At 41.0% G+C, this 15,692-nt stretch overlaps 2 protein-coding genes across 6 annotated transcripts in view; both read left to right on the top strand.

Moving 5' to 3' along the window:
- Positions 1-702: 702 nt before the first annotated feature.
- On the top strand, positions 703-7,063 carry LOC122635423 (tyrosine aminotransferase). 5 transcript variants are annotated; one of them, XR_006328665.1, is made up of 13 exons: positions 709-1,215; positions 1,789-1,893; positions 1,960-2,027; positions 2,635-2,793; positions 3,257-3,448; positions 3,878-3,960; positions 4,048-4,117; positions 4,550-4,678; positions 4,798-4,881; positions 5,268-5,366; positions 5,441-6,037; positions 6,099-6,176; positions 6,254-6,406. XR_006328665.1 is itself a non-coding variant. In XM_043825632.1 (12 exons), the coding sequence occupies exons 1-12, from the start codon at positions 1,074-1,076 to the stop codon at positions 6,927-6,929; spliced, it is 1,356 nt and encodes a 451-aa protein (XP_043681567.1). In that variant the 5' UTR covers positions 703-1,073; the 3' UTR covers positions 6,930-7,063. The 5 variants fall into 5 exon arrangements, 2 of the variants coding, with proteins under 2 accessions (XP_043681567.1, XP_043681568.1); XM_043825632.1 differs by lacking the exons at positions 6,099-6,176; positions 6,254-6,406 and adding an exon at positions 6,895-7,063 and having other exon boundaries at positions 703-1,215; positions 5,441-5,630; XR_006328663.1 differs by having other exon boundaries at positions 6,099-6,406.
- A 1,448-nt stretch (positions 7,064-8,511) lies between these two features.
- The window catches only part of LOC122635417 (neural-cadherin), a 75,825-nt gene continuing 68,644 nt past the window's right edge, over positions 8,512-15,692 (top strand). The window contains exons 1-2 of the mRNA XM_043825621.1: positions 8,512-8,651; positions 8,977-9,279. The gene's annotated coding sequence lies outside the window, so the exon portion shown is untranslated. The remainder of the gene's footprint in view (positions 8,652-8,976; positions 9,280-15,692) is intronic.

Raw genomic sequence — 15,692 nt, 5'->3', positions numbered from 1 at the left:
AACTATCGGAAAATTTGAGATGGAAGCAAGAAATAACATTTAGATGTTTCCATAAGAGCGCGTTGGCTGATCCAAAGCTCGTACGATGTAGAACGTTCCGCCGTTGTTTCTCGATTAGAATGCAAATGCGATCTACGTTGAATAAGCATAAATGAAAATTTGTATACGTATCGTATTTTCTCATATTATTGCGAACGCTCGTGTTGATCTTTCCGAATTAGCATATCTGTTTTATTTTCACGGCGAACGACAAGTGGCGAACGGCGAACGGCGAACGGCGCACCTCTCATCGCGATCGCTCCGTCAACAAAGTTGCGATTTTGTTATCCGCTATAAAAATAAGAAGGAATGTAGAATTCTAAGAAAAGGGCCTTAGTGGAACACTCTTTTTGGACGAGTCGGACGATTCACAAAAATTCGATGACGTTCGAATCCTTGATCGTCGTCAAACTTATTCATGAAAACCGGAATCGCGACATTCCTTATAAACTTTCCTTGAAATATACCACTCTACACTGCTCTTTTCATGAATCATTATTTATCGATTAGTAGCAAAGAACGAGAAGGAGGAAGAACGGTCCGATTTCTTAGATAACGTCGTTTCGAAAATTTGAAAGCTTTGTATGCTCGAAAGACGAGAGAATTGAAAAGCGAATGAAATAAAAATTAAAAAAAAAACGAGGAAGGATAGAACGTGTCACGAAAGACAGTTCTATTAGAGCAGCGAATTGGTTCGAGGCTGTTAATCTACGTAAGCAGGGAATCTGTATTTAATTAATTATAAAAGAAGGTGTGGAACCGAACTAACCAATCCGACCGGTTCGTTTATTTTCCAACCTCCTTGGAACATTTCGATTATTAGTCTTACGCGTTGATCTTCACTCAGTGATCGAAGAACTGTCGAACGTTGAGATCATTCGAATCGTTCGAACATTTCTCGTTTATTTTTCTCCTGGATCGCAACAACTTGTTGTTGTTGAAATTATATTTCGCTTAAACTTTCTTTCACTATTTTTTCCAAACAAATAAATTTTATTTAAATAAGAATAAATTAGGTACGGCGATCGAGCGAAATGTCTGGTCTAAATTCGCGAGAGCGATGGGAAGTTCGAGCGTCCCATATTGCCAAGCTAACGCACAACCCTATAAGATCCATCGTGGAAAACATCGTCGTCGAACCAAATCCTAACAAGAGAATGATCGCTTTGTCGATCGGTGAGTTTTATCTCGGATTTTCGGAGTTTATTTGGTTATGGGGTATGATTTTTCGGAAAGAAATATGTAAAAAAACACTAACACAGTTATTGGCTTTGGTCAAAAAAAGTAATACGTTGAAAAAATATTTATTCGATGAAATTTGATATTTTATGAAGCACGCGTAAACGATACATCGAGATGGCATTATTTTTTATGATCGGCTCGTGATCGATCGATCTGTCATTTTCAGACCGATGCATTTGAAAGAAATTCAAAAAAAAAAAAAAATATAAAAAAAGAAATATCTGTGGATATATTTAAAATATTGATAACCACGTTAATGAATTCAAAATGAAAAATGTTTTTTAGTATAGTTTTTTAAGTATATCTGTTGGACCGTTCATGGCAATAAAACGGAACGTAGACCAGCGCGCATCGACTCGGACTTCGATAAGAAATCCACAAAGGATTTTAGAATAAGTACTTTATCGGCCAATTCGATCAATCGAGTTTTCGAGACAATCGATCAAGTAATATTTTGCAACTATGTCAAGGAAGATAAAGAGAATAAATCACGTTTGATGTCCGAAGGTGATCCAACGACGTTTGGAAACTTGAAACCAGCAAAGGAAGTGATCGAAGCTGTTCAAGAAAGTATTGCTTCTCAAATGTACAACGGTTATGCACCAAGTACAGGTAAAATATGGATAAATGCGGACGTATTTCCAAGAATAAGTTTTATTTACTTTTTCCTTTACGTAGGTTATGAAAAAGCAAGAGAAGCCGTAGCCGAGTACGGTTCTTCCGATTTCGTTAAGGTAGAAGCCAAGGTACGTTCGAGTTGGAAGAGCGAGCGTGACAGAGTAGGATCGATACGATGTCGTTAAGTTTGTTCCTTTTCTATATTTTTTTCTTTTCTTTTTGTTTTTCTACCATCGATGATATTATTTTCTATTCGATGTTTCGATATCGAGTATCTTCATGAATATTAATAAACATCGTTCCCTCGAAGCGCATTTAGTTTTTCAAGAGAAACTCATCGATATCTATCGTCTCTTTACTAATCATGCTAATTTGGAATTTTCTTGCGATACATTTTGCAAATACGATCGCGTTTTATTGTGACGAAACAAGCGCCTCGTAATTTAATTGCGCTCGGATTTTCATCTACGACGTGTACGATGTAGATGCACATGTAAAATACTTTTTGAAACGTTCTTTAGAGAGGGAGAGAGTGAGAGAGAGAGAGAGAGAGGGAGAGAGAGAGAGAGAGATTCGTTGTTAAAAATATCAGAAATATCAGATTAACGATTTTCCTTGATAACAGATGCGCGATAGCGAACGCACACGTTACGAATTGGCTTCCAAGGTGAATTTAAATTGGAAGCAAATTCTTTAATATTTCCACCCTACTTACATATATCCGCTTTTCTTCAGGACGTGATCCTGTGCAGTGGTTGCTCCTGCGCCCTCGATCTCTGCATCACTGCGCTAGCACGAGATGGGCAGAACATTCTGATTCCACGTCCCGGTTTTTCCATTTATCGAACGTTAGCGGAAGGTCTAGGAATCGCGGTGAAGACTTACAATCTATGCGTGAGTTTCTACATCGTATTGAGTTGAGAGTTTCAAGGGAAGGCTCGACGAATAAATGCTAGCTTATCAGAATCTGTCATTTGTAATAATTTGTCATACGTACTATCGCGCATTCGTAATAGAATTTTTTTGCTGCAATTTGAAATAATTCATTGCCGCGTTGTTTGTCGATCAAGTTCGCAAGATATCCACTACGGGTGAAAGAGGAAAAAAGGAAAGAAAGAAAGGAGGATATCGAAAGAAAATATTTCGGAGACTTAAAAGAGAAAAGAGAAAGCATAGATACTGCAGGTACTACAATAATAGCTCGCGGGTATTACTTGCCCTGATTTTCGTATATTCTCGGCAATCGCTCCCCGTTTTTCTCTCCCTTAGCGACGGGAATGAATAGCGAACTGCGTCGGATGGTAATCGAAAGGGTCCTTCTCGTCGAATTCTATTAATATTAATCGTTTGCTTTCAGCCGGAACGCAGTTGGGAAATCGATCTCGATGACCTGGAGACGAAGATCGACGAATCTACAGCAGCGATAGTTATAAACAATCCTTCGAATCCATGCGGTTCTGTGTTCAGCCGCAACCATATTCTCGATATTCTGAATATTGCTGCACGTTACTACGTGCCTATTATCGCCGACGAAATTTACGAACATATGGTGAACGGTCTTTCGAACGTATTACGTACATAACGCGGTTGTTAAATACTTCGATCGCACTCCATTCATTCGTTTTATCATTTCCTCGACACTAAATAATTAGAGTTAATAAGTTACACGTGCAGATTATGAGGAAAAGAGAAATCGTCGTCCGTTTTTATATCAATCCTTTGACGAGTGTACCCTTTAATCTTTCTATCTGTATGCAGCTGGATACTAACGGGAACATAGACGTGTCCTCGTCGTGTGTCGTTAGTCTCGATAATAATCGTACTCTTTTGAAAAATAGTATGAAAGTAGTTTGCACGATATTCGATATCTAATGATAGAAAAACGGATGCGTTGAACATAAATATTCATCGATTCGTTCGACGTAAAAACTGCGTTTATGCTTGAACTTTAATATCATTTTTTTTCTCCGCTCCCTAGGTTTTCCCTGGACGGACTTTTCACTCGTTAGCCTCTCTTTCGAGCGAGGTTCCTATTTTATTGTGCAGCGGTCTTGGAAAGAGGTGAGAACGGAAGGGATTCTTAAAAGAAAAGAATCGAACGTTCGACGTATCGGTCGATAATTCGACGAGCCGTTCGACATTTTTCAGGTTTCTGGTACCAGGCTGGCGTATGGGATGGATTATCATTCACGACAAACAAAACGTTCTCGAGGGAGAGGTACGTAAAGATCGATCTTATAATAAGACCGGCAAGTCGAAATTAATTACCTACTTTTTGCGAAGCATTGTTTTCGAATCGAGGTCGCTCGAGGTACCGCGAATCTCAACTTAACTCGCTGTACGAAGCTCGAGAGTGGATCGGATTAAATTTCGTCGATAAAACTTTTAAGTTCGTCTCCTCCGAGTGTACCGACTGTCTTTCTAATTTCACTCAGTAATTTAACTTTAACAACTAATCCTTTTTTCCATCGATAAAATGTGTATGTATCTATAAAACGTAATACGTAAATCTTTCTCTTTTTTCTTTGTCCTTCTTTTTCTCTCTCTCTTTTTTTTTTTTTTTCATTCTGTCCTTGGGGGCAAAAAAGTGACTACTTTTAAAGGGAGCACTTAAGTCGCTTTGAATAAAATATCGACCGTCGCGTTACAGATTCGCAAGGGTTTGCAATGTTTGAGTCAACGAATCATCGGTAGCAATACGCTTATACAGGGTGCCTTACCGGCCATATTGCGAAATACGCCTGAAAAGTTTTACGACGACGTGATGCGTACCTTGCACGTGAGTATCTTCACATCTTTACACTTTTATATTTTTCTTTTATCCTAATCGCGCAAGTTTCGTCAACGTCAACGAATCAATCGTATGTTCCTAATTCGAATAGTATTTTCCTCTTACAGACTCACTCGAAACTGTGTTATAATTGTATAGCGAAGATACCTGGCTTGAAGCCGATAATGCCAGACGGTGCGATGTATATGATGGTAAGCTACGATTAAGCTCGAACGTCTCTTCCCAACCGTGATATAATCTCGAGCGTGTACGTTAACGTCCAACGACGGTCAATCGAACTCGATGCCCGATAAAATTTCGTTCGCATAAATTCTTAGAAATGTCTCTTCCTGCGATTTTATTCGAAACGCTCGTTTGGGCCAACCGACCCGCAATTCCATCAATTTCCAGGCATAGAGTTGTCGTTAAATAAAAAATATTTTGTCAATAAAAACTTTTCGGTAGAGATAATAATTTGATTGGAAGTCGAAACTTTTTCCAAACAATTTTTGCGCGATCCAATAAATTTCATTTTTTAATTATCTCTATGCGAGTATATTAAATAGAACGGTCGATACGTCGTCGAATTGATTTTCAGGTTTCTATAGATTTAGCCTCCTTTCCCGAGTTTAATTCTGATCTTGAATTTGTACAACGTTTGCTCATGGAGGAGTCCGTTTTTTGTTTGCCGGGTCAGGTAAGTCAAGAATAAATTTGATCATTTTCAGACTATTCTCTTCGTTTTATCTCAAGCAATTGTTTGCATTTCAGTGTTTCGACTATCCTTCTTACATGAGATTGGTAATCACCATACCCCAAGATATGCTCGAAGAAGCGTGTCAGAGAATTCAAGAGTTTTGCTATAGGCACCACTGCAAAACGGCGGAGATCCATAGGAAGAATCACTTGATCGAAAATTTGAGCGAAACTTTTCTGCTGACCAATGGAACCAGTGAAAATCGTGAGGACCTTTGAAAGTTCATTCATGGCGTTTGCTAGCGCGATATCGTACTTATCGTATTATCCCTTTTCTTCCTTCAAAATCGGCCGTAGAGAATCGTACGAATGAGAAACGAAGAAAGGATCGTGCATTTGCGTATGTCTCAAGCGTCGAAACACATTTGTAATAATTGTCAATTTTAAAGGCATTTGCCAAATAAAATTATCGACGATAAAAACGTTGAACGTACGTTATGGCCGAAGGGCCAATTTCTCGAAGGCACTCGTATTTTGCGAAAGGTTCGAAGAATTCAAAGATTTCAGGAATGACAGGCACTTCGAAAAGCATCGGCACTCATTGTCAAGAGTAAAACAGAATTTCCGAGGCTTAAGGGAATAAATGCTATACAGTAGGGAACGTCTGAATCCGTAAGTAAAATCGATTGTACTTTCGTATTCCTTTTTTGTATAAGAGCACGCTCGCTTCCAGAGAAATTCGCTTTTCGTGTCGTCGTGGTCGATCGATTGGACGTTGAATCTAATGAAGCGGCGAAGTCAATGCGAACGTGTGAGTACGACGTTTTTCAATTACGCTACGTCTCTACTACGTCCGCCGTTTAAATCGGTTCAATCGCTTTTCTTCAGCTCCTCCTCGTAATCGTCAAATTGTTGTTGATCTTTCGCGTATGATCGAGTCAAATGGAACTATCCTATTATCATCGATCGTTCTACGTAACATCGGCGTCGAACGTATTTCCTGAATATAATGAGGCAAAATAAAGAGAAATACAATTTTTATGTAACACGACGTTTATTAAGCCGTACAAACGAGAAGCTTTGTTTCCGTTCAATCGTTTCCCAAAAGGATAAATTGCGAAAAACACGTTATAATTATCAGTTGGATCGATTTTAAGTCGACGGTGGTCACGGAATAATTCCAGAGTTCGAAATGTTGCACAACGGCACGAGAAAAGTTAATGACAAACGTTTCGACGCGAATGCTGGGACTTGTACTAGTTCGTTTAAAATTATTCGCACGATTTAGCAGAGGCACACAAATTTATCGCTTGGATTCGTGCAACTCGATTACACCTTCGACGTCTTCGATCGTTTCTTCCGGCTTCATCTCGTTAGTACGACTCGATAGGCCGTTCCACTCCTCTCGTTTTCCCTCCCTTCTTCGTTTTCTTTCGCTCTCCAGCCTCTCGAGCGAAGAAACACGAATCGTTCGGTCTTACGTTGGCACTCTTTCCATCTCGAGCATGCAACAAATTTCTTTTTTCCAGATTACGAAGTTTCCAAAATGAGCCAAACTAAATAGTTTCAACCGAGTTGCGCATCAAGCTATTCGATCTTCTCCAAAGTATATCGAGTTCATCGAGAAAGCCAACTTACTCCTCCCGTTATACTCGATCATTTATTTTTATCAATACGTTCTATCGCTCCACGTTTTATCTCGATTCGTTATTACGCTCTTAGGTTTTTTAATCGATTCATAGATTTATTAAAATTATCAGCGTAAGAGGAGACATCGGTATGCATGGAAGGTTCGCAAGGTTCGTAACACGATTAGCTCGTTCGAAATCGAAAAGATAATTCGATATTAAACGTGCCTCTCTTGTGTTCCGCGGCCGTCATTTCTAATATCGTTACGCGACGCGTCGAATGATTTTGTCGCTGAATTTTTCCGTCGAAACAGAAACTCGATCGATGGTAGTCCAATTTATTTCGTCTCGCGATTAAATTCGAAAGACCTTTATAACTTCGCTATTTCGAGTAAATCGAATCGAAGAAGATCGTAGCTTCTTCCGGCTCGTTGATCGGATCAAAAGAGACGTCAGATTTTTCAAGGGATCGATCGTCGAGTCGGATAAATTTTCCTACTAATGCGATTAATACGTATATTCTACGTTTTCGTTAACGCATCGTTTCTCTCACGAAGAGATCGACGTCTACCTCTGACTGTTACGAGCAGAGACCGAGTGAAACATACGCATCTCGATATTAAATTTAGCAAAAAGTTTTCTCCAATCCATCAATGGGATTCTATTTAACAGGATTCGCTTCTAATTCAAAAACCATCTTCAACTTTTCCGATACATCCAATAAGCGTTACGTCGTATGAAATATTTTCTAGGGCACGATCGACTCGTTAAACCCTTAAGCGTACGCGATTACATCTTGTGGATAAGCGAAGTAAGCGAGAAACTCGAAGCGAATGATGAAGTCAAGTTGGAGTGGATGAAATTGCAATATTCAGATATCGTCGGAGAGTAAGCTCCCCTTCGAGGGAAAGATACATATATCTCGTCTTAGATGGTTCAAGTGGTCGACGTTAGGCTACCCCGATCTGAAAGAGCTCGAGTGAGATAGTAAAGCTAAGATAAAGGCATCGGCTAATTTCTAACTTAAGGTATAAATAACTCTAACTCTACTACCTACTCGTTGGCTAACAAATAATGTCACGCGAGCAAAGAAGACGTTTTAATCGGGAAAACGCTCTCTGCTCGTAAAGTCTCGTAATTTAAAAAATGTCCGTGCTCTAAAATCTTCCTTTGTCCGAGTAAGCATTAACCCGAGGATACGAAGGAACGATTAATTTTCTGCTGAAACGAAGCAGTAGAAAATGCATGTATCCTCGGACGGATGACTTTATAGTAAAAATATGTGTACGATAGAAAGGGTTGAGGGAAAGGTTGCGTAAAAGCGAGCGTAACCTTTGACGTTGGAGTTGCGGATCGTGCTGCTAGAGACCGCTTGAGGAGCATGCGTGAGGTGCTCTAGAGATGGGTTTGGATGGGAAGTAGTGGGGTAAGTTGGTGGGGGAGTCGGCACGCCGAGTGGAACAGCCCCACCATCGTTTTACCGAACGATCCGGGAGGCTCATGGAGGTAGTGGCCCGCGCCCCACAGCCGCGTCAACTTCGAAGCGTGTTTCTCGCTTCTAAAATTATCTTTTTTTATCTTCAGCCTATTCTTTCACTCGTTTTTTTGTTGTAAAAAGCGAAACGACCGAGGACGAACGAGGACACGACTGCTCAACAGTGAAGTATCTCTTCTTTCTGTTTCCTTTTTGAGAGAAATAGGTTGCTATATGTACTTGCATCTCTCTTTCTTTCTTGCTCTGTCTGCCTTTCTCTCTCTCTCTCTCTCTCCTTCTCCCTCTTTAGAAGGGAAAAGGTCGGCGCGCGAGAGAGTTTCGTCGCGTTAGGTGACGTCGTTCGCCGCGAGGTGTCGAGACGAGCGAATAGAGGGTTGCATTGAAAGGGAGTAAGCGAGAGCGAGAGCGAGAGCGAGAGCGAGAGCGAGAGAGAGAGAGAGAGAGAAAAGACAGGAGCTTTAGCGACGTCTCTCTGTGATCTCTCGTAGAGTCCTTCGGTCATTGATACGCAAACGGAGATTCGGTAAAACCTATGCTAAAAGAGAAAAAAAAAAACTATTCGAAGTGGCGCGTGCGATCGACGTGCTTCGGTAAAGCTCGACTTGGGGTGAAAGCTCGCGTCGCGGACCACCCTTGTTCGTCGTGTGACACGTCCGCAGGTAGGACGGACGAAGAGAAAAGTGTAAGAGAACTCTGTGTCGTTGGATAGGTGCCGCTATCGTCTTCGTTCGAGCTTTTCAACCCCCTTTGATCTTCACGAGCGATCAGAAACGTCGCCGCCCAAACAACGAGTGAGTACTACCCCTATCGAACTGTTTCTCTTCTCTAGCTTTTCACTTTAGAATCGAATATTTTTGTCAGATACTTTTTTCTCCATCTTCCCCCTCTCTCTCTCTCTCCTGCCCTCCTCTTTCTTTCTTTTTCTCTCTTCGATGTCATCGTTAAAACCTTAGAGCTTTCTCTCGGCCGATCCCCAGAACAGGTTATTGATTTTGTTGAAGTAAGGAGGCACAGGACGTACGCCCTGCGACTTTCCTTCTCCGTCGCACCTTCGCCACCCCTCGACCTCGCTTGTCCTTGATCCTTCCTCCATCACTACCTCTTATTTCTCCTCTTCCTCCTCCTTCTTCTCCTCCTCCTTAACCCCTCTTCCTCCTCCTCCTCCTCCTCCTCCTCCTCCTCGTCTTTCACCTTCTCCTTTGGTAGCTTGGCTAACCCCACGTTACGAATACGTACGTACTTTCTTAGCCTTCTTCCGATTGGCAGGTGATCGCAACGCGATCTCTCGTCGAGTATTTTAGGGCGCGCCTACCACCCTTTCGATTTCGGCCTAGAAACTTTTTACAAACGATGTCATATTATATCGAATCTCTTCCACGTTACTCCATCTTTCTACGTTAACTCCATCGACAACATTTTTTTCCTTTAATGGAGAAATGGTAGAAGGAAAAGTTGTCTCTAAAAGTCGATTGTAATTGATTAAGCATTTTTCGAGTAAAACGGATAGAATTTTCCACAAAAGAGAGAGAGAGAAAGAGAATTTTTTGATAGAATTTCGGAAAATTGTATTATTTTATTCAAATACGAGGTTAAGAAGTGTTTCACTCTATCAAAGTTAATAAAGCGAGTTAGTGTCGTTGAACCAACACGAAAGAGATACCGTAAAGGTATTATGTATCGTGTTCACGCGGTACGATGCACTCGCGAGGGGATTCCAGTGGAGGGTGAACGAGGGTTCATCGATTCTACTCGAATCTATCGTATCCTCGTTTTTCGCGACGTGATGCTCCGCAGTTGTTTCGCAAGACCACCGCCTCGTAGTAAATCGATAGGAACCACGAGACGGCGAGACAGGAGAGTCTCTCTCTCTCTCTCTCTTTCTCTCTCTCTTCCCCTCTTTCCCTCTGTCTCCATGGGTTTCTACCTTCGCCCTTAATCATTTAAATTCAAGGTGCATGCTAGAAATCATGGATTCGATACAAGGCTCGATTTCTGCATTTCCGGAAAAGTTACCTTCCTAATATCAAATATCTGTACGTTTCAAGTTCTTATTCTTAATCCGTATTTCGTTTTATTGGTATAAACTTCGTGTTAGTATCGACTCTCTTAATTCGGTTTAAAGTTAAAGTATTATTTGGTATAATATAATTTAATATAATACTCGTGACGCCATAGTGTAATTTAATATAATATTTATGATATAATTACTCATGCCAGATTATAGAATCCGAATGAGACCACTGAAAATGTAGATATACGTATATACGAATAAATGTAACATTAAGTGCGAGTAAATATGCGTGTGAGTAAATATGCGTGCGAGTAAATAGATACATGCGTACGCTCGCAGTCGCGTGCGATTCAATTATGCGAAATATTCGTTGGAAGGATCGAACGGACATCCCCTAAATACTCGAACGATCGAGCACATCGGCGTTAATCATTTTCTCTTTTGTCTTTCTTTCTTCGACGCTCGTATCAAGTTTATTTTTATTTTTTATCACAACGTTCGTCCGATAACGATGAGAAAGTACCTATAGGAAGAAATCATTGTAAATACGTAGCAGGAAGGAAGAGAGAAGTTTAAGAACGAGTCAACGAACCGTTGCGATTTCAATGAATCGTGTCTACCTGAACGAAATTTACAATAGTGAAACAGGAACGCGACGCGATTTGGCAAAATGCCGAAGAGACATCTTAGCGATTAACCGTACGATATAAATTCTCTTTATAACTCACGTTTCTACGTCTTGGGGAAAGGAAAATAAATTGATCGAGAAGAAAGGAAAAAAAATGTATTAAAAAATGAATTAAAAGCTTCACGCTCGATCTTTATCGTTTCTCCTTATTTATTTAATTGAATTTAATAGAGACCCGTGCAAAAAATAAAACTTACGCAACTCTCAACGCGTTTCCATTTATTTCCAATTGTCCGATATATATACCTACCTATACGATTTATTTCAAGAAGAAAATGAAATGTGTACGTTCGCGAGAAGGAACATAAACAAAAAGCTCGTATCTTTTAAGAGCGAGCGTTGCAGCGTATTCTCGGTAACCCAAATGTACGAAGCCTGGGTATGGCCTGGTATGGCGGTAATGGCGGCAGTAATATGTTTCTCGATCATAATATAGGATTTATCGGAATGTTCTCTTTGTGCCTCGCGTAGAAATGGTTCGCGAGTGCGAGGCCATTGACTCTCTCTCTTTCTCTCTTTCTCCTTCCCTCCCGAGAGAGTTGTTGGCTCTTCTCTCTACCGTATACCAGTGGAAAGCCGCCAGTCCCAAAATACTTCGGAAGTAACGTTCGTGAGTTAATGTATCGTCTGGATCGTTGATAATTATGTCGTTGCTCTTTGATACCGAATGCCCTTTTTCGTTATACAATCGTTGATCGAACTCTTGCAGAATGCTTCGCTGCTCGTTAATAACTAGAACGATTAATAACTTTCTTTGATTTTCATCCAAACTTCCCTTTACGCGACGCACGAGACGAACGTTGAATATTTTCTTCTTTTGAAAAAGTTTATCGGCGAAAGATGAAATAAAGAACGGAAAGGAAAGAAGCTATCTCTATGTATGTATGTATATAGATTCTTTCGAAACTCGTTGAAAATGTATTTTTTCGTGGGAAATAGGTGAGGAACGTTTTACTTCGACGTGACACCATTGAGGTTGCGCGCGCAGATTCGCTTCTCTTTTGCCAATATAGACGAGAGATATTCGTGAAAGCGGTTCGTTACAACAAGACTTTCCTCTCTCTGTCTCTCTCAAGCTTTTCTCTTTCCTTCGCTTACTTTCCTCTTCCTTCTCTTTGAGGACTCTCTTTGCTTAAAAGGGAAACAGACAGAGAGAGAGAGAGAGAGAGTCGTTCTCTTTGTAATTCTCCAATCTCTTGTTAGCATTATTCCTCACGATTTCGGTACTTCGAGTTAGCTTTATTATAACTCAGCAATCAATTAGAACGTTTCGAATAGACCAAAGAGATGATGATTTTCAATAAGAGTCCTGGAAATTGAGAAGGATCGTAGCACGCGATCGCTATATCCTTGATTTGATGTCATATATAGCAGAGTAGTCTGGTTCGTTATCGGCGAGACAATTGGTGGCGAGTGTTCCCGACACTCGGTCTTCGTCCAAGATTCGTTCTATGGGACCGACGTCGGCTTCTTCCTTGGCTTCACGTGGAACCGTTCGATCAACGTCGATGCTCTTTGAAGCGTGCCTCGAAACTTCTCTATTACCGACGGCCGTAGTCGTTTCAAAGTTATAGCTCGCAAGGAGACGTATAACGCAAAGATTTCGAAATAAATTTGAAAATATGCCAGGAGATAGCGAGTTAGGAAATACTTAGAATCGTATTTTACGGTCAACGTGAAATACCTACATCGCTCTTTCGTCGAATAAAACGTGGTCGCTTCCAACTCTTTTGATTCGAGAGACAGAGAGAGAGAGAGAGAAAGAGAGAGAGAGAGAGAGAGAGAGAGAGAAGGAGAGGGAGAATAAAAGAGATTGACGCTCTAATAATTATTAAAACTACTGTATGTCTCGTCTTTACTTTCTTCGCTTACTTGACACCCTTTCGATGGTCTCATCTCGTTTCGTTTTTACGAGGACGTCGACTGCTTGCTTGGACGTAATTTCGCTCGAATCCAAGTTTAGTTATCGCCCGGAATTTCTTTCTCTTCTCCGAGGTGCTCTATTTTTTCTCTCGGTTCACGAAAAAGAAAAAAAAAAGGAAAAAAAGAAATAAAAAAATAAAAAAGAAAGAAACCTACTACCTCGTCTCTGCTTTTCATTCTTCTCGCGGACTCTGTTAATGTTCGCGTGTTGCCAAGTTGTACTTGGCGTAAGATAGGTCAGAGTTCAAGCGTTCTACCTGTTCTACATTTCTTCCTGAGCGATGTCGAGTTTCGAAGAATTTATGTTAATTTAAGAATAGACCGAGAGAAAGGTTCGAGAATTTTTTATCATTTCGATCATCATTTACGTTTACACGTGTTTGCACAAATTATCTATTTATCTCAAAGTTTTTTTTCCTTCTAGCACTTTTGTTATCACGCACGCGACCTTTAACGAGGCCGGTAGGAATCGAGGACAAAATTTCCATAGTTTCGCGAATATTGCCTTCCGCGATCCAGCTGGGTTCCTCTTTTTGTCGTTAACGAGCCGTGGAGGACCTTTTTAGATGCAAGTGACTCGTATCTCTTTCTCTCTCCCTCCCTCTTTCTTTCTCGAGCGCGAGAATCCTTCGTTGAAGAGAATGGTCGTATAAAGTTCGAGGGCCTTTACCACGAATGGGCGTTCCTGGACTAGATTCCGTCGACGAGCCGTGCACTGCGCCGTGTGCCATCTAATTAAGGCTCATTGTTATTTGCACACCTCTCTCTATCTCATTCTCTATCCAAACGCAAATTCACACTTTGTCGCTTCGATCCACCTTCGTGTTTCTATTTCATTCTAATCCCATTAATTCTATCGTTTAACCGGTTCCTCATATCGAGAATAAGGTTTGGATTTTTCGTTTACAACGTTCGTTAAGGACGACGGTAAACGCGAGAATATTTCAGCGACGAAGGAATGCGGAGAGAAAGAAAATGTAGTAGGAACTGTGGAAATCGAAGGTATAACGACTCTCGAGAGTCATCGAATGTAAAAGTATTTAATCTTTGGCAAAAGAAAGGCGAGAGAAACGAGTCGTTAGAAAGTAATACTAATTAGGATGCTTCCGTTCACTGGCAATAAGGGTTTCCTGGATCGTAGGGAGCACCGAGTCTAAGGACTCGAGGGAGGACACCCCTATTGGTCTAGGGGCGTTCTCCCTCTTGCATCAATGGCACGATACAATGCGGTAAAGAAGACGAACGAGCAAAGAAGGCGACAGTTACGAAGGGGAAAAGTGCAATTTTTCAAGTAAGAAATAACTTTTCGAAATTTCAACTAAAATCTTATTCGAGTCGTACAACACGAATGAATTCTATATTTCAGTCGAATCGAAACGAAGAAAGGGCGGAACTGTTTGCATACTATCGAACGAGGATTTAGGCGAGAATAGTTGACTTTACACTCGAGAAGCTTCACCCTTTTCCTTGAACTTTCTACTAATGCCGGCAGTAATCCCTTACGATAATATTTAACGTTGCCAATCTTGACAAAAAAAAAAAAAAAAAATTCTACCGACGAGTCATGCGTTTGTATCCCCTTTTTCTCTTTTCGACGAAAAAATAAAGGGATAAAGGAAGGTGGAACGGTTCGACGAGTTTCCTCGAATTGGACTCGCAACACGCTGGACGAAATTATCGGGTATGGTTTCACGCTGCGTCGCACTGTGCCATGCTGCGGCCGTCGTTTTACATATCCAGCGAGTATTATAAAGTTGGTCACGCCATATGGTGTCGATGGAGCGTGTAAAGGGTTGTCGGTACTCGAGACTCTGAAAGCTGCTTGCTAGTCCTTCACCTTGGATCTCGAGAGGTCGCCATTACAAGGAGAAGGAGACCTCGCTTCTCTTTTGTTTGAACTTCCTCGTCTCTCTCTTTCGTATGCGCATATTTCTGCAAGCGCACGTTCGCTACGCGACGTTTCTGACAAAAGACCTTTCTCTCGCGCACCCTCCACCGCGTTATATTCCCTAGACGTTCTGTCAAAGGACGCGTTATCTTCTTCGAAAAATGCCTCTCTCCCGCTTTCTCTCTCTTTCTCTCTCTTCCTCGAGTATCCGTATTCAGTACGCTTAATGGATCGCATGTCCGGCCAATGAACGTTCTACGTCCTATGTCTCTTTCTATTTATCTCTCTCTTCCACGTGTGAAATAACGAGTCATAGTTCTTCCTATCTCGAGTAATTTGATATTACTTCGCGTTTAATAACAACAAGAGACAGTTTGGCCTTACGACACTTCAGCGTATCTTGAATCAATAGAATTTCGAGGAATCATTTTGTTTTTTGGAATTAAAATTTATTCGTTATTAAGCGTTCGAGAAAGTAATATTTCTTTCTGGAAAGTTTCAACGAAGTTAACGGGAGAAAAACAGAGAAAGAAAAGTCCCTTTGTCGTAGTACGACTTCCATGAAATACGCCTCTATCCCCAGGAGGCATACTGGGCGCATCTGGCTCGGAAGTCGGTAGAGCCTGATGATTTAGACGGTCGCACGAGCGTGTCCCCTTGCGGCCTGCCTTTTCGGTGACTGTGACGGCGACCA

This window comes from Vespula pensylvanica, chromosome 18, assembly GCF_014466175.1.
Source record: "Vespula pensylvanica isolate Volc-1 chromosome 18, ASM1446617v1, whole genome shotgun sequence".
Lineage (NCBI taxonomy): Eukaryota > Metazoa > Arthropoda > Insecta > Hymenoptera > Vespidae > Vespula > Vespula pensylvanica.
The sequence above is the reverse complement of the archived record's forward strand: the minus strand, read 5'-3'. Positions and strand labels throughout refer to the sequence as shown.